Genomic DNA, 18,143 nt, shown 5'->3' with positions numbered 1-18,143 from the left:
TACAGCAGGGTGAAGCGCAGCGCGGCGCCCCAGCCACAAGCTGTCATCTCCCCCATTATTAGACCAATTATAACGTGAATGGAAAAGGAGAGAGAGAGAGAGAGAGAGAGAGAGAGAGAGAGAGAGAGAGAGAGAGAGAGAGAGAGAGAGAGAGAGAACTGTGCTAAATTGAGAAAGACAACGAGGATGAAAAACAAATGTGACACCTGTGGGAGTTCATTGGCAAAATCTGCATAAACAACACAAAGTCGTTTTCAGGACCTTAGACTTAATATGGCAGGTGATGTATGGGAACAGGTAGAGGAATCCCAAAATAGGTATGAAGAGTCGTTTCTGACATGCGATTTCATGGTGTAACATTTCTTTCAAAAGCGACCTCTTCATCAGGACACAGCTACTCGCTGGTTTTAGGAAACATGGCCCACTTACAGAGTTACAGTCTTTCTGCGAGGTTTCCTCTTTTTTCGTTTACCTGAACACTATTTTCTTGCCGAGAGATAACAAATAGACAGAATACTGTTTTTTCTGAAACACTTATATTTATCTAAGGCTTCTTCACATCTCTAAAACCATCAACTGATATAGTTCTGTGTCACCTGCTGCTTTTATTTTCTGGCAGGCTCTAGCATTTCACACCTGTGTCTTATTGCCTCTCCGCTCCCTAGAATATTTAGCACTCTGTGGTTCCTTTCTGTTGTACCACATGTTGTGACCAGCGGTCCAGCCTTGAGTCTTTGGAAGTGTTTACCTGTGGGTTTTGCTGACCTGTTTTTTTTTGTATTTGAGTCCTACTTGTGGTACACCACTTGTTTGGTTTGTCTAACTCAGACTGCCGAAGGTTCATATTTGCTTTGGTTAAACTTTGAAATGCATCCAGAAGCCAATCAATCGCTTTACCAGAGCTGCGGCTGAGTAGATTTCCAGTCACTTACTTGAAACCCGACCAAATGGTTTGTTTCTCATAATCCCCAACTTTGGGAATACGAAGTGCTGTCACTGTGACAAACACACTAAACTCCTAATGCCACAGAATAACTACAGTTATTGTGTTGCTCTTGAACTTGCTGGGTCTGATTATGGGATTTTAAACTGTGACTATCAGTCAGGCCTAGGAGGAGTGGGAATGAGAGAAATTTGAAGCTAAGATGCAGTAGAGTGATTTTAAAGTAGACCGAAGCCATTTTCAGACATGACCTGCAGATAAATTCCAGAGAATTGGGTCCGGACTTTCTCCAAAGCTTTCCTTTCACACATGCACAACGCAGCGGGAGGTCATCGCAGCGGCAACAAATCCTCTGCATTGTTGAGGCAAGAGGTGAAGCAGCCGGGTGAAGCAGGTGAAGGAAGGAAGTAATAATCCTTTGTCAGTGTCTTCTTCGTCTGTGGCTCCACTTTTTCACCTGGAGATTTTCTTTTTCTGTCTCTCGTGTTAGAAGAGTCATCAACCCCCATCTCCTCATAGAATCTCACATCAGATTCTATGAGCTTTATGCAGACTTTATACCAGGGGGACTGGAGTGCGTTCATAAATGCACCCACTCCAGAGACAGTGCATAACTGAAATCAACTTAAGTTATCAACTGTTTCCCGGTGACATCGTCATTAGATCAAACTTTCCTCGATTCACCGGCAGCATCTTGTCCAAAGCCCTTGTTGCTTCAAGTAATTAGATAAATGGATCAAAGACTTATAAGCAGCCCTCTGTTCAGTTTGCACCAAAACGCTTGAACACATGGCTCAGCTTCCTCAACAGCTGTGGTGTCTGCTCTAGGATTCAGGGAAGACGCACTTGTATGAAATGCCATTCATGAATGTACGTCATCACGGAAGTGTATGTAAGAATGTTTGTAAATAAATGTGTTGGTGTTGGACCATTCGAATCTGCATCCTTTTGTGTCACCACCATTGTGTTTATATCGAAGTAAGCATTATGTGTTTCCCTGATTTCACTCCGGAGTAAACGCCATCTTCTCAAGTGACATCTGCCACAGCATTATTCTCTCTTTTGCAAAGCAGACAGACCCTCTTGAAAATAGGGGGCTCCTCCAAAGCCAAGAGAGTCATTAAATGGAGGCTTAGGCAGCCACACGCTGCTTCAATTTCCTTTTGCCCCTTTGGCTTTTTTTTGGAAACAAACAAACAACCAAACTATTAAATCAGGCACAGATTTAAGCATAATTACTAGGGCAGAAATTAAATTAAATATTAAAATTGTTCCTGCCTTTTTGTGTTCACCTCCCCAAGCGGGACCTCGCTCGGTCATTTCTACTGCAGACATTTCCAGATTTGTTTGCAGCTTTATTAGCTCAGGTCGCAGTAAGGATCTATATTGTTACCTCCGCCAAGGAGGTGGGGTCTTTGGGTGTTTGTTTGTTTATTTGTCTGTTAGCAGGTGATTCCTACAAATCTTGGTAAATTGGGAAGGATGTCAAGGGAAGAAACCATAACATTTCGCTGTAAATCTGGATGACAGAGGATTGGGTGTTTTTTCCTCCACAGGCAATAATTCATGGATCTTTATGGAATAAAATCTGGTATCTTTATGGGACGGGCATCTATGAGTGTGTACAATTTGGTTTGGTGTGGTTCTATTTAAGTGGACTGTTGGACCTTGGCAGTGGAACGTGCCCACCAACATTTTATCTCATCTGAGATTTGATTCCTACCCGTGTAGAGTTCATCTGAGTTGTTGTCTCATTTGCTGAGGATGTTTTTAATTGCTGTACTGAAGGGGAAGCAATAAAGCAAAGGTGAGGTGATAATGCTCAGGTACTCACCCCCCCGAGATCATCACTCACAAACACATCTCATGCAGGTAAATGACAGTCTCTCATTCTCTCTTCTGTGATAATTTACCTTCCATTCCCAGCCGCTTCACACTTGTCTGTGATTATAATGATCTGTTGAACCTCTCAGTCAACCCATGCTGGTCCCACTCTGCCATCCCATCCATCACACTTGGTTTGGTAACTATTGCTCCGTAGCTGTTTTCAAATTCGTAACACCCCTGTTGCTTTTATTATGCTCTTGGATGCATGATGTTATTTTTTTTTCAAACTATGAATTTGATTCAATGAGACTGTAGCACACGGTGTAACTTGCACAGAATGGTCACTGCACCGAAGCTCTGATCAAACAATATTCAAGATGTCTGAATTGAGTTTGGACTCTTTGAAGTTCCTGCCTGATTAAACTTGAGCGATCTGAGTAGTTTAATGGAGATGTCCGTTCAAATTGCGCCAGACATGTATCAGTCTATCAATATGTTAAGTCACTGGCCTACAGACACAGTTTGACATTTGAATACCCAGGTTCACCAAGGATGAATTATGTATTTGTCTGTTACATCCTCTGCTACACGTATGCTAATCAGGCAGATTGGCCCGTCTCAAGTTAGCCTGATACATTCTGACAAGTCAACCGCACAGTGGTTTCAAATAGAAAGTGAAACTAATGAGATAGCTAGAATAACTCCTATGTGGGAATTCAGGATTTCACTCGACGCGATGTGGAGGGAATTTGTTCAGTTGTCATAGAGAGGGTTTGGTTGTCGTCTTGTGACATATAAGTCAATTCAGATTCATGCGGTTTCCAGTGATCTTGTTCTTTCCCCGATGTAGTGCTCCCGGAGCTGCAGTTCTCTTTTCAACCCGGTCCTGGCAGCCGGGTGCAGCAGACGTCTAACAGTGTGGAGAGAGGCCCACTGGGAGGCTTCAGGTGGAGCTGGTTGATGTGGCAGCGTCCGTCGTGGTCGGTTGGAAATCTCATCATCCACTCTTTGTGAGCACCGGTGCGGAATAAACCTCTTTCTCTCTCTCTCTCCTCCACTTCACTAATGAAACCTTTAGTTCTGTGAAAGAAAGGCTTCACCGCTGAGCCTTTATGTTGTCTCTGGTGCCTATGGAATGGTAGCATGCCATTTCCCTCCTGTAAGCACCAGATGTCAGGTGCGGTTGCAGCCGGTGGCGTGCCATCAGTACAAACACGGCAATCAGTGCTTGAACAATTAAAGCTAAATATAGACATCAGTCAATGATGTGGAAGCGATAGCTCCCCTTACATCTTGTCCAATGAATTTGATATTGCTAGTTAGCATTCATCTTGTAAATGACTTTGCTCTAATGGCTGCAGTAGGCTATTGTCATTATCGTTTATGTCATTTTTATGGGTTTGTGTATGTGGCCCACTTGATGGAGGCCGCTAGATAAAGGCTGAAACTTGTCATGAAGAGGTGGGAGCAGAATTGTTCGATGTTGGCACAATCCTGGGATCTTTAACAGGTGATAGCTATGGGCGTTCAAACTCCCCTCGACTGAGCTTTTCCTTTCAAAGCATTAAGATATAGCTGTCCTGCATGAATAAGAAAATAATGATTTATCACACTAGTGTGTCTTTAATCTCGAACCTGTAACCGCATGCTCAATACACGAGTTATATTGGCCCCTGCTTCACCACATGCCACCGGTATGCAGCCCTTGTCATAACGGCTTTTTCAAAAAGTTCCTTGTACAACTTCTCTTCAATAACCTCTTTAGTTTGCATATGTCGCCATGATAACTGCATAATTATTGTGGTCATTATTATCAATGGTTAATTTTATTCCCAACTGTTTTATTTCAACAGCTACTCGATTGAGTACACACGTTACACACGTTTCCCGAAATGCCACAAGCAGGGTGACATTTTTGCCCTTTGGAAATGTATATTTATATTTATCCTGTAAAATAAGTGCTACGATGAATGAATGAGTGAATCAGATCGATTGCTATAAAATGTTGTATAACTGAAAGGTTCACATCTGTGAGTGAAATGTCTTGAAGACTTTTGAATTCAGGCTCTTCTCAGGATAAATGACTGACTAGTGGCATTTTGCAAGAAGTCCAGTACTTTGGTTTTTGACCTGCAAGTCTAATGACTTTCCCGCCAGCCTCTGCTGTACTTTCTGTGCTACTGAAAAATATGAAACTAAGACGTTTTAACACTTTCATTGTGAGCGTGTTAGCAGGATTAGGTTAGAAGTAGCTCAACGTCTCTTTGTCCATTAGCTTCACATAGCTGCTAACCTGAAGAGTATTAAGTCTTGTTAAATGTTCTTAAATTCTGTTTTTAACTTGTTCAAGCTTTAATCAAAATCCTGTTTGTTTACACACGTTGGTTTATTAGGAGATTCACTTCACAAGCCCCTGTGACAAATCATTTTTCGACAGCAGAGTCTAACAGTATGATTCCATCTGGTTCCCTTCTCTTCTTCCCTCGCTCCTGTCCCGAATCTCATTTTAGCCGGTATTGCAGGTGGTGGAGACAGTCATGCATCATCTTTTGAGAGGGACTGAAATTAGAGTTGGGTGGAGAGGTCACAGGAGGAGCCCTGTGTAGCACCCCAACTGCAAGTTTCTGCATGGACTGAAGTTTCCCAGCGAGCCGTGCACCATCAACACAACCATACAGCTAATTAAAATGAGATAGTGCATCAGTCCCAGTGAAATATTAAATATTAACGTGACTGTGACTTGCAGCATCTATCATTTGATAGACACTGTAATTAAGATAATGAAATTTAAATACATTAGGAGTTCTATTTAAAACATTGCTGCTGTGGAGCAGATTTTCAAACGACAGTCTAATCTAATTCAGTGCAGAGCAGTTCCGCTATGTCATCAATTTAGTCTCTTTGTAAACTGTGTAAAGTCGGGTTTGTAACTCAGACTTTGTTTTCATGTTTAAATTGAGTCATTTATATGTTAATTGCTAATAAGCCGGGTGCTTTTTGTGGTGAATCTGTGCTCACTTCCATGTCAACAGCTGTTGCAGTGATAAGGGAATCCAAAATGATTCACACAGGGTCAGGAGACAGCTGTCAGACAACGTATTATTTGTCTTGGCTGTTTGGAGATTGAGTCGGGTAAAGACCAAAAAACACTTGGAGTAACCTCCAAGGCCAAAGTGTCCCACAGGTGAGATGGTCTTTGTGTGATATCCACTTTATTACAACTGACAGTCAGTAAACACAGTAGAAAGCTGTACATGCAGCTAGTTTCTAGTTTCTAGTTTCCACGTTTGTTTAGCCTGTTATTCCAAATCCTGTTAAAAAATAAATATTTAAATAATTGCTTAATAATGGTCCCTGTTACAAAAACACAAATAATAATGCAATAAATAATACAATAATGCAACAATATTAATCAAAGAAGGAAACAATATCTTGGACAAACAACACTTTCTTGTTAACATCTACTGCTCCCTTTTTATAGCCTATAAACGTGTGCCACTACAATCCCAGTCATCCATCATCTTTACCACTTCTCCTTTGAGGGTCATGACAACAACCCTTTCACTCTCATATTCACACCTACAGTCACTTTAGAGTCTCTGATTATCCAGGATATGAACCTGGAACTGATTTAAATTCCATTCAGTTAGAGCTGTAAGTAATTACTAACTACAACACACTTATAAGACCAAATTCTGAGGTGCACATCTTTTCTTTGTGTCCGTAACCTTCAGAAATGGGATTTGACATTGGTGTGTCCGGACTTAATTCAAGACAAATATGGTATTTTAAATTCTTATGCAGCTTCATCGCTCCTCTATCGTCTCCTCCTTCCCCTTACAGTCCCATCCATCTCTAATTCCAGCCTTTCACTTTCTCCCTCTGTCTATCAGTCTTTGTCTTGTCTTCCTCTCACGCTCCTCCTCTCCTCTGCCTCTGTCAGCTCCCCGAGGAAGAGAATCAAAAAGGTACACCAGTTTGTGCTGAAATTGGCAGAGAGGGAGAGAGACGGTGTCGGGTGGTTGTAGTTTTTTGTCTTAAATTGCAAATCTCTTGTAAATTGGTTCACACCAGGTGATCATAACCTCCAAGTCTGTTGACCTGAGGGGACAGTTCATCGGTATAAAATCTTTGTGCAACACGCAGAGTAATTCCATGTCCCCCCCCCCCCCCCCCCCCCCCAAATAAAAAGCATTGCCTCCATGTGCCTTAAGGATAGCTGCCGCTACAGAGAAATTGAATCCAGTGTTTGTGACCGATCGCTCTTTCATTGTTGCCTCGAAATAGGTGCTGCTGATATGAGAGTCAGTCGATACCGTTCCCCTTGGGAGGGCGTCAGAAAAAGTACAAGCGAAATAATGACTGGAGGTCTTTAAAAAAACCAAGGCTTTCACATTTCTTTTTGTGGTGTATAGAAGTTTAGAGAGAAAGCGAGAGTGATGAAGGAGGAGAAGGAAACAGGAGAGAAGAATAGGCGATACACGACGGAAGGTAGCAAGGACGTGTATGCTTCCTCCCCCCCCTTGCAATGCGACTTTGCCAACTGTAATACACTCCTCCTTGGGGTAATCCTGGAACCTTGGGGGGGAAACAATCAAATTCCACATGCACATGCTCCTATAAACACAACGACTTCTATAATTAACATCCATCGATGCAGGGTAAGGTAGGATGTGGAACTGTAGCTGTGGAGGGTTTGAGGCATAAACAACTGGGATCAGGTTCTCTAATTGATGTGCACAGGGAAAAGCAAAACAGAAGTAGATTCAAAATATTTACTGAATATATCAGTCACTTTGAGGTCAATATTTCACAACTACATAATAACTGATTTGACCTGGATTTTGACACAGTCAGGAAAGATACAGTGAACTCCTCTGAACACAGGCAGGCTGAACCAATGGGGTTCAGATGAGCGGTTTTACCAAAAGCTATTTCTCACTGTGTGCACGTATTGATTAGAAAATGATTATTTGTAGCCCTGGCCTATGCTGCAGGTAATATCTGAGTATGTTATGTGGAAAAAAAACAAACAGAACAAACAACAAAAAGTATCCTGGTTCACAGAAACCCATTCTAATTTGATGAATGTCTTCACTAAATTTTCCCTTTAACTGTGGAACTCTTTGTATAAAAATTGTAACTCAACTCCTGTAAATTCATCAGGTATTTGTTTAAAGTTACGTGAAGAAAAATACTTAATGTCTCTTTTAGCAAAATATAAAAAAAAAGAATAAAAGATTCTTACCTCCATTAGTGTAGAACTTGACAATACATTTGAAATATTTTGAATGTTTCCATGTCAATGGTTTCTTTGCCTCATTCATCCATTAGAACCATATTGATATGTTATAACACAAACTTACAGCCATTTTTTTGTTATAGATATTGTATAGAGCTTCCATATGTACCCAATAAAACTGTTGGACAACGACAATCATTTCTCCTCCGTCAACTTTTAAGATGAAACTTTTTCTTGCCTGTTACCCAATGTGTGAGGAGTGGTTATGAATCAGGCGACACACATTAAATTCAATGAGAATACTTCGTGCATTCCTTTCTTTGTAGAATATTTTGAATGTTGTTTTTGAATTTCATCCGCTTTACAGGAACTTTGAATGTTCACTTCTTCACATGGAGATGAAAAGTGGCAGCGTGTTGTTCGGTGCACTAAACATATGACTATGTGGGATTTGATTCTATCTCCACATGACGTGGACAGCTATAGTTCTCTGTTGCCTTCATTATATAAAAAATTAATTCGCCATGATTTATTCTGATGTGAACCGTCCGTGTGCTTGATGCTTAATTAGAACTTTTTGGAAGTGTCCCTCAATTTAATAAGTCCTGGAGAGAAGTAAACAAGAGAGACGTTTTGTTGACAAATATAGAGGAGCAGCCTGATAATACATCGTTTACAGAATAGGAGTTTTAATTCCAATTCATACATCTACAATATTTAACAGGTACAGTTTGCATCAGCCAATCTGGCGAATAATCCATACGGATTTAAATGGTTCTAAATATATTATCTCTTAGACAGAAAAATCTATAACGAAAACTATCATTTTAATGTTTTGATCCGAGCCATGAGAGCAGTGAACAATGATGAGGTTAAGATCTATCGCCAGCAGAGATCATGCACTGTACTCGAGTGGTGGACCTCATATTGCATAACGTATTTAAGGAGGATAATGGGGAAACTAAAATGTACATGAGCTGTTAATGTGGCGACAGAGACTTATTTACTGTTGCAATAATTTGGACTGAAAGCACAGACGAATCCTGAGGCTTTAAACAAATCCTCCACTGTGATGCCCCCAAAACAATTTCTCACATGAGTGGCCACACTTGCTTGTTCTGCAATCTGATTAAGCCGACTCTCGGTCAGAGGAGAGACAAGAGCCTGTCCCTCTCTCTCTCTCTCTCGCTCTCTCTCTCTCTCTCTCTCTCTCTCTCTCTCTCTCTCTCCACTCTTCTCTCTCTCCTTTTTTAAACAATCCATTCACCCTCATATTTATCTCGACATACATGTTAACGGCGTCCATTAGTGTTTGTTCTGTGAAATTACAGAAAAACAGTCACTGCCATTGGTGCAATCTAAACATGGATGAGGAAACCTTCTGAAAACGGTGGTAATAAACTAATTCAAATATGTGTCCATTTAAAGATTGAATATTTACACAGGGTCCAACACGTACTGCCTTAAGAAAGAGACACAGACTTCAACTTTACAACTGGGACTAACAGATGTGACCAAACTCTCTAATTAGCCTTTGAACTGGTGATCAAATTATGCACAAAAGGATGATGACAGCATGAATCATACCCCTGTGGCTTTAATAAGAGTGTGGAGAGTCAATTCTGGAAAACGAGAATGAGCAAAATTAGAGATGCGGGGGATTCTTTTCTAAAATAGGCAGGAAATTATTTCTTTTCAAAGGGCCTATGATTAGAATATAATTGCTATACATGGAGTTCAATTCCAATCCAGCCCGATTTTTGGCACATGTTGGAAAGATGTTTTTTATTCTCGTTTTCCCAAGACACAAACACGTATGTTTTCAAATCTTAGTTAAAATGACAAACATGAGGCATGTGGAGACCCACTTTCCCCAACATCACCAAACCATTTTCCTCTTTCCACTGTGTTTAATGCAATGGTAACCCTTTCTATTAGTCACACTAAGTAGTAGGTAATTGCAAGTTAAACACAGAATAAAGATATGTAATTTACCAAATAATTAAGGCCATTACACTGGGCAGGAAAACACTTAGCGCACAGTGATTTAGTTAAAAACCCTAATTGTGACTCATCAGTTCAAGTAATTACACCACAGGATTATAACGGAGGAAGAAGTTTCTGAAGTGTAAATTTCATGCTGTCCAGGTTTTTTGTGCAGATAACATTTTTTGATACCCAGTAAGGGTTTGAATCTATTTTTTCCAACTGGGTCGACCTGTTTTCGATTCACACGAATTTGATTGGGTTCATTTCAGTTTCCCGTCTGAAGGGAAGTAACCCTGTGTTTTTCTGTATGTTCTGAAGGATTTGCATGATTCATATTTAAGTCCGTTTCATCTCTGTGGATTGTATTGGATTCTAGACCATCTCCCAAGGTTTATCGTCTGGAGTTTATTCTTAGGTGTCTGAAAAACCTCATTGTTGTGACGTTTGACGAGATCCAGCGTGAATGGGACTCTTTAGGTTTTACTATCAGAGACAAAAACACACACAAAAACACGTATAAACAATACAAAGAAAACCCTATAAAGGCACAGTTATTTCAGTCTGATGCAACTCACATCAAACGTCATGTTGACTTTTCAACGCTGAGGTGCTCGGCTCCGGACCAGTGACAGGCGGTCTTACAGCCTCTTTCACTCGACACTACACACCCACTCTGTGCTCCACAAGCTCCAACTGGGGTCTATTCTGGTGATCATAATTATTTGATGACAGAGCTTCTGGTTTCTCAACCAATCCTTTTGTACACACGATCTGGCCGTTAATAATTCAGGACGGGGAGCTGGAAAGGTGGGTCCCTGGAAACAGCAGGTGCAGACAAACCCAGGAGGCAGGACGCACAAGGAGAAAAGCTGAGTCGTCCGCCCGCGCCTCACAAACAGCTCTCAGTCGGGAGAACTATTTCAATCCCTCCATCTTTACGTCAGGCAGCCCGGTGTCCACCTGAGGTCAGTTCGACCGATGTCAGGAGCTGCTTGGACAGACTGACGCTCTCTGGATCCGTCAGAATCCTCACTCAGCCACCATGGAGGAACTCCAGAGGAAACTGAACCAGCGCTATGAAGGCACCAAGCCCAGAAAGGTGAGTTATTTATGGTACAACTCTCAGCTCCGTGGGTTTTGAAGTACTTTGAGTAAAAGACATATTGAGGTCATTGCAGATACTGAGCGTTCCGCAAAGATATTTTCATGCATTTGTTTGGTTATCAGCAGCAGATCAGCTTCGAGGGAGTGAAAGAGGATTTCAGCTTGTATGTTGACTTGCTGCTGATATTTATGAGCTCTTCCCTCTTGTCTGATCAAACTAGACTTTTTTTTCTCATCCGAATTCTTCTATGTCTTTGCTCGCAAGCTATGCAAATCAGCCACACGGTAAGTAACCTGTCAATGCGTCTCTCCATCTCCAAACCACAGGTGAGGTTCAAGCTGGCGTCGTCCTACAGTGGCCGCGTGCTGAAGCATGTGTACGAGGACGGCCAGGAGCTGGACAGTCCGGAGGAGAAATACCCGCACAGCTTCGTCCACAGGAAGATCCCCAGCCACCTGGAGATGGAGCAGCTCTGTGGGTTCCAGGACGTTCAGGGGGAGCAGAAGGGTGGGTTCTTATTCCAGGAAACGATTTGGCCATGTTTGCCTTAATTGCCATGATTTTTTGCTGTCCTTGTAATGAAATAACTGTTCATTCAGTGGCTGCACGTGTGTTTTGTATTTCTGAGAGCCCACTAAATCTGACGGCGCTTTATCTTTAGGACTAATAATGATTTAAGTGTGGCAGCAATCTGGTGGTTACCAGTAGAAAGCTACGGCAGCCCAATGATTTGCACTTGCACATAACTCAATTGTTATGTTATTTCCAGTATTTATTCTGTTGGAGCGGGGTCAGAGTCTGGGTTAAGGAACAAGTTGAGTTTATTACCTTGTCCCTAAATCAATTATTTGTGCTGCAGAAAGAATGAAACCACAAAAAATCGGAGAAACAAACAACAATTACAAGTATATACTCACCCTAACCCTCAAAACATTGGCTTACCAGACACAGTAATAATAGAAATAAGAAAATAGACTGCAACTCACTGTTAATAAACATTAATATTTGTCATTATCCTCAACTACAGCCTGCAGCAGTTACTTTATTTCCCCTGGCCAACAGTGCTCAAGTGTTTAAGGATCATAGCAAGATAAAGATTGGTACAATATTTGCCCTACAGTGAAAACAGAGTAAGCAATTTACCTTAAGTAAACCTGACCTGACCCTGAGGTGCAAAGGTTATTACAACCCATTGTTTTAGCAGTTAATGGGTCTGTGCAAGAGATTATAGCTTCACATTAACAGAGCAAGTCGATGAAACTGTGACCTCGTAATACAACCAATTTTAAAAATGTAGCAATTGAGCCATTTTAGTCTGGTAATATAGTTTATTTTCCTGTTTCTACCTCAATGTACTTCTTAGAAATCATTCCCTTTGCAACAGACAGTTAGACAGAAATGAATGAAAGTTAATCTGAAACTAATTGTGTTACCTGCTTAGCTTAGAGGTAGCCAGGCTCTGTCCAAAGCTAACATATCCAGTTTGTCAAAGCTAAGAAAGAAGTGTGAAAAGGACAGTTATCCATTTGATACCTCCGTTGTTGAACTATTTATTGGCCGGGAGCTTTAACTTTTCTGGTGGCCTCGCAAAAAGGATCCCTGCAATTTAAGTTTGTGGTTGGAGCTATTAAAAAATATTGTATTGTTTCATGTTTATGGTTAGAATTCACAAATACTGAGAAGTGGTGATTTGTCAAGACTAGAATGCTACATAGTAAAACTCAGGCTGTTTGGTCACACCTGGTCATGTTGAGACTTCCGACTTATTATTTGTACAAGACAAAAAAATCTCATCTGTGTGTTACATAAACGCTTGTGGATGAAACCATCTAAACTAAAGTTCTCCATCTGTCCTGACAACATGTTTCATTCTGTACCAGGGGACTATCCTCCAACCGGGCTCATCGCCCAGAGGATCAACGTGTACAGAGGAGTGGGAGGCTACAAGCCGACCGTCGGCCTGACGGAGGAAGCGGAGGGAGATGCAAAAGTAAGTAAAGCTTCTTAGCTCGAGTTTTGGATTTTGGTATCAAGGTGAGAGCCGGATTAGATTTCCCATTTGCAGTGTCAGTTTTGTCTGCCCTGATGTCAAACGTCTCTCTTAATTGTCTAGATCCAATCTCCAGTGCACGTTAAATGACCTAGTGTGAAAAATAATGAGATTTTGCAGAGTTTTAATTAAGTTGTCCGGGGTGGCAACGGTTAACTTTACAGTGATCTTTAAGAGAGCAGTAGCATCTCAATGGCACTTGGGGAGCGCAGGCAGGAGTCGAGGTTATCGTTCGAGGATAAAAGAGAGCGGCTAACCTTTCCCGTGGATGTCTTATCGTTTGAAAGGAGCTCTCGTTTTGACTGCTGTGGAAGATTTATGATGCCTGCGCCTTTTGTCTGTGAACATCCCGTCAGCTGCAGATCTCCATCGACTCATAGATCTGTTATACAAAAAGGCCCATGTGCAATAAATAAACAGACACAGATAATTGAGTCATACGTGATTTATTTTCACTGTTAATCTCTGCAATACCCTATAATTGGTGTATCACATGATAACTGTGCAGCATCTCTTTGCATACTTGCATAGTGGGAAGTAAAATAAGAAAGAAAGACAGCTCCTTGGAAGGACTCACTGTTTCCTTTTTCATACTTGACAGAACAACAGAACTCTTCATATGCTGAAAATCAAAGAGACACAGCACATGTACTCTCATCAGGCAACACAAAGACATTTAATGATGAATTCATAGTTGGATCAGAACAAGGCTTAAAACAGACGATGACAATCCATGGCTAATTATTGTAGAATATAGGACACGATGGTCCTTTGTACGTTCACCATCTTGTCCTATATGACAGCAAGCAGCACCAATTGTATACTTAAAGTGGAACAACCACAGCGGCAGGAAGAAGCCTGTTTTTACTGAGCTGCTGAGGCAGTGGCTTCAGAATGGCAGGATGAGAGGGAGGTCAGGTACATTGGCTGCTGGCCTGGTGTCAGTTTCCCAACCGAGGTCGCATTTATCAGCGGAAGACAGCAATCTGGATGTAGTTTGTGCTTGTAAGGGCATTATTTAAAGGATGGTGCAGTGGTGTGAGAGGTGCAGCCTGTGCTGTACACGGTCTAATGAGTTTTCTCTCTGTTTTATGATGGGAGATTACAAAGAAATAAAGCGGCTCTTCTGCAGGTTTTTCGATTTGGATGTTAAGTTTGAAATTAATTCATCAAATCCTGTAAAGCAGATGTAGGATTTGTGACCAACGAAGCACTGGATTTAGTTCACGAGGCTTGTGCTCCGGTGTGACATCCATTAGTGACAGAATTTTATTAACATTATATGTATAACCTTTAAAACAAATTTCTCTTATACAATAATATTAAAGGTTTTTATAATCTGTTCTGTTGTGATAAAGTTACCAGTGATATGCCTATTTCATCTTTTCGGTTGATGTTTAGATTTTCAAATTTCTCCCCCATCCCTTCTCAACCCATAGATACAGAATTACAATATTTAATTTTCATAGGCACCACAGGTTGTTAATATAAACTGATCTCTGACATTTTCTGTTTCCTTCAGTCCAAAGTGTTGGACTTTGGCAAGATCATCATCTACACCAGCAACCTGCGCATCATCAGAGCGCCACCGAGGGCCCCTGAAGCAGTGCGGCAGCAGATAGAGCCCCGTGTGGACATGGAGGGACACCCTAAGGCCAGGGAGAGGGCGAGCAGGAGGAGAGCCAAAGCTCCTCGTGCGCAGGACGGGGGGGAGACGGAGCAGAGACAGATCAGCAACACGGAGACCAAGGTAATGGTCCTTAGCCAAATTATTCGCAGTGGTGTGGTTAGGTTTTTATCACCCCATTTGTGTTTCTAGGTATTCTCACCATGTCCTTCTCCTCCTCTCGTTTTCTTTCTTCGCGTGCGTCTTGTCATTCTTTATCCACTTTGAGAGAATAAGCGCTGGGTCGTCCGTGCGGTTATATTCTTGTAATTCAAATCTGTTCACACTCAACCCACAATCTCCTCTGCGTTTCCTTGAAACTGCCACCTTATTTGTACTCCCATTATTTCCTCCTCCTCGCGGCCCCCTCCTGCCGCAGCCACCATTGTCCTAGTGTTATCTATCAACTGTGAACAGATACTGATGAGTCCACAGTTTTACTCTGCCCTTGCAGCATTTGCCTGCCACTTACCAGCCCACAAGGATCCCCTCCCTCGTTCCTCCTTGGATGATTATTGCCCTCCTCCTCGTCTTTACTCCCTCCATCCTTCTCTCACCTTCTTCTTGTTATTTTCTCATTTTCTCTGCCACAAGAAAAAAAAAGTTAATCCTCAGCTTTTGGTCCATCACTTGAATCCCTGTCTCCCTCTTTCTTTCTCCTCGGTAGTTTTTCATTGTCTTTATTTGCTATACAAGGTTTAGATTGGTACTTTGCATGTGTACAACTAAAACTACTAACCGCTAATATAGTGGTTGAACACGTGCAACCTGCACTAATGTAGGTTTAGATGCTCTTGAAATACACCAAACTCTGGATATTTAACTGGATATTTTCCGGAGGGGCTGTATATGAAAAGGCAAACTTTACCCTAGAATGAGCCTTTATATTTATATACTTTATATTTACATCGGGTGCGGGTCCTCTCTGCGGAGGCCGCCATGTTTTGAACAACTGGACAAACTAAACACCTTGTGAGTTTTTATGACAACTGAAGGCTACCACAGGTTATCCTTCAATTGTGAGGGGTATTCAGTTGCAACATGCGACTTCACCACTAGATGTCACTATACTTTACACGCTGAACCTTTAAGTTTATCAGTTTAGAAATGATTGCAAGGAAAAAAACAATATACTTATATTTAAAACAGTGGTTTATTATGAAGGAAGAAAAACACAGAAGTGAAAAGTCAGCATATCTGACTCAACTTTTAAAGCCAATGAGAATTGAGTATTCAGCTCTGTGACAGTGACATTACAGTCGTGCAGCATCTTTGTAATATTCGGGTGACAAAAAACTTTACGCGCGACTTTCAGTTTCAGCTCAATCTCGATCCTTGCATCCCTCACCCGTCCCCATACCCTGCCTCACCTCATGGTTCCCGTCTCTCACTCCCGCGTTCCCCCCCCCCCCTCCTCTAACGCGTTTCTTCTTCCTCCAGGAGGCTGACAGCTGCCAGCATTGTGGCGGCTCGGGCTGCGCTCCCTGCTCCCTGTGTCACGGCAGCAAGCTGTCTATGCTGGCGAACCGCTTCAATGAGTCCATCAGTGATCTGCGGTGCCAAGCCTGCTACCCCCATGGTCTGGAGAGGTGCCAGTCCTGCTCCGGCAAATAGCACCGTTTGGCCCGACACCCACATGTGTGAGCGAGTGAGTGACTGAGTGAGTGAGTGATCGGTTCCTCAGAATCGTCTCAGTCTGATCCAAAATGTTCTTGGTGGGGTGTTCTCGATGCACTACTAGGAAACAAAAGCCATCACTGGGGAGAAAAGGGGGAATTGTGCATTGGGCACGAATCATAAATTACATTTACTGTGTGCAGTGAAAAAACAGCTTGCGAAAACACAAACACATAATCACTCTTTTGTTGTCACATTATTTTGCATCTGCAGCGTCCGTCCTGATAAAACCTGGCTCCACAACAGAGTTATCATTCTAATTAAAACGATGCAAACATTTCACGTTTCATTATTTTTTTTTCTGCAGCGCTATTTCTATCGCCTTTCATTCATCAGGAGAGAACACATTTTTTATTTATCCCGACATCACAACACTGCATGACATTTTATTGAGAAAGAAACAACAAGGAGCCTAAAGAATAAACAGATTGTGAGATGAGCAACATAAAATACGATTGTTTCCTAAATGGTCACAACATTAATAAGGGAGATTTAATGAAAATGTCAGACAATGATGGGAACAAGCTCCACTGCCCCGAGGAAGGTGACACAGGAAAGAGAAAGCTGATGTTGCTAAGGAGACTTTATGGAGAGAAGTTAGAATTCTTTAAAAAGAAAACGCATTGCGAGCCTATATACTGAATACATTTTAAGGATATTGATTTCACTCCAAGTCTCTCTTTGTTGTGGGATAATTACAGATGAGATAGAGATAATAAATATGACAGAACAGTAATATCAATGGAAGCAACCCTCTCTACCAACTCAGGAGGTGAAATAAAGGTGATTGTGACGACGTTTTATTTTTGCTTAATAGTCTCATTCTCAGGTTTATGTCACTCCAACTTGATTTAAAACTTATTCCAAGCAATTTTGGTATATGTACGAAAATAAAAGCTGATGAATTTACAATGCTTCTTAATATACTGTGTCTTAAATCTCTTTTTAAAACCAAATGTTTCCTCTGCTTATTTTATATTGGTTTATTAACACAAAGCGCTTATATGGCTCAGATGTTTTGTGGGCTTTGCAAGCTAACACCCCATAATATTTGAATAATTTAAATAATATATGATTTGTGAAGCTCATGGTCGTGTGAGTGTTTCATTCAGCATTCGTACGTTTGACTGCATTTACATAAAGATCAACGCCATGACAGCTCCCCGAAAAGAGGCCACATCATCTTGATCGCCCCCTGGTGGCTGGCGGCAGTATACATCTTCAATTTATCGTAAATGTGAAGCGTCAAGCACTTTAAATGCGTATTCCTGAAAGATGGCATTTCAGATCGTTCACACTGGTGTTTTTGTTATTTGATGCTATAACAACAGGGTGAAATGTGCATGTAACGGGTCAACCTTGATACTGCAGCTCCACAATCACTACTAGGCAGCGTCTGGCAGGTGATGTCACCCTTATCCAGGATATCTTGTTTTGTACGTTGGGGGGGAAGTGGAGATGTCGTCCTCTTTATATACAGTCTACACTACTATCATATCAATGGCATCTGATGTTCAGGGCTGTTATCTCATTAGCATCATAATTCAAGAGGCAGTGTCTCTGACTCCGACGTGTGAAAGTCACTGCTCATACGTTTGATCTGTTTTCACAGTGGGTTTGTTGTTTTGGTTTCTTTGAAACTCA

General features: G+C 41.6%; 1 protein-coding gene across 1 annotated transcript; it reads left to right on the top strand.

The window, feature by feature from the left end:
- Positions 1 to 3,614: 3,614 nt before the first annotated feature.
- Positions 3,615 to 16,436, top strand: LOC128457629 (glutaredoxin domain-containing cysteine-rich protein 2). Its single transcript, XM_053442409.1, has 6 exons — positions 3,615 to 3,633; positions 11,039 to 11,100; positions 11,433 to 11,613; positions 12,987 to 13,096; positions 14,679 to 14,906; positions 16,263 to 16,436. Exons 2-6 carry the CDS (start codon positions 11,044 to 11,046, stop codon positions 16,434 to 16,436), a joined length of 750 nt encoding a protein of 249 aa, XP_053298384.1. The 5' UTR covers positions 3,615 to 3,633; positions 11,039 to 11,043.
- Positions 16,437 to 18,143: the final 1,707 nt, after the last annotated feature.

The sequence above is a fragment of the Pleuronectes platessa genome, chromosome 15 (assembly GCF_947347685.1).
Source record: "Pleuronectes platessa chromosome 15, fPlePla1.1, whole genome shotgun sequence".
In the NCBI taxonomy this organism is placed as follows: Eukaryota; Metazoa; Chordata; class Actinopteri; order Pleuronectiformes; family Pleuronectidae; genus Pleuronectes; species Pleuronectes platessa.
This window is presented reverse-complemented; position numbering and strand designations above follow the sequence as displayed.

What these genes read in the sequence shown, in the direction of transcription:
- LOC128457629 (XM_053442409.1), top strand. Translation starts at nt 11,044, where the DNA reads ATGGAGGAACTCCAGAGGAAACTGAACCAGCGCTATGAAGGCACCAAG. An exon ending in AAGGCACCAAGCCCAGAAAG is followed by an intron (nt 11,101 to 11,432) that starts GTGAGTTATTTA and finishes TCCAAACCACAG; the next exon opens with GTGAGGTTCAAGCTGGCGTC. An exon ending in TCAGCAACACGGAGACCAAG is followed by an intron (nt 14,907 to 16,262) that starts GTAATGGTCCTT and finishes TTCTTCCTCCAG; the next exon opens with GAGGCTGACAGCTGCCAGCA.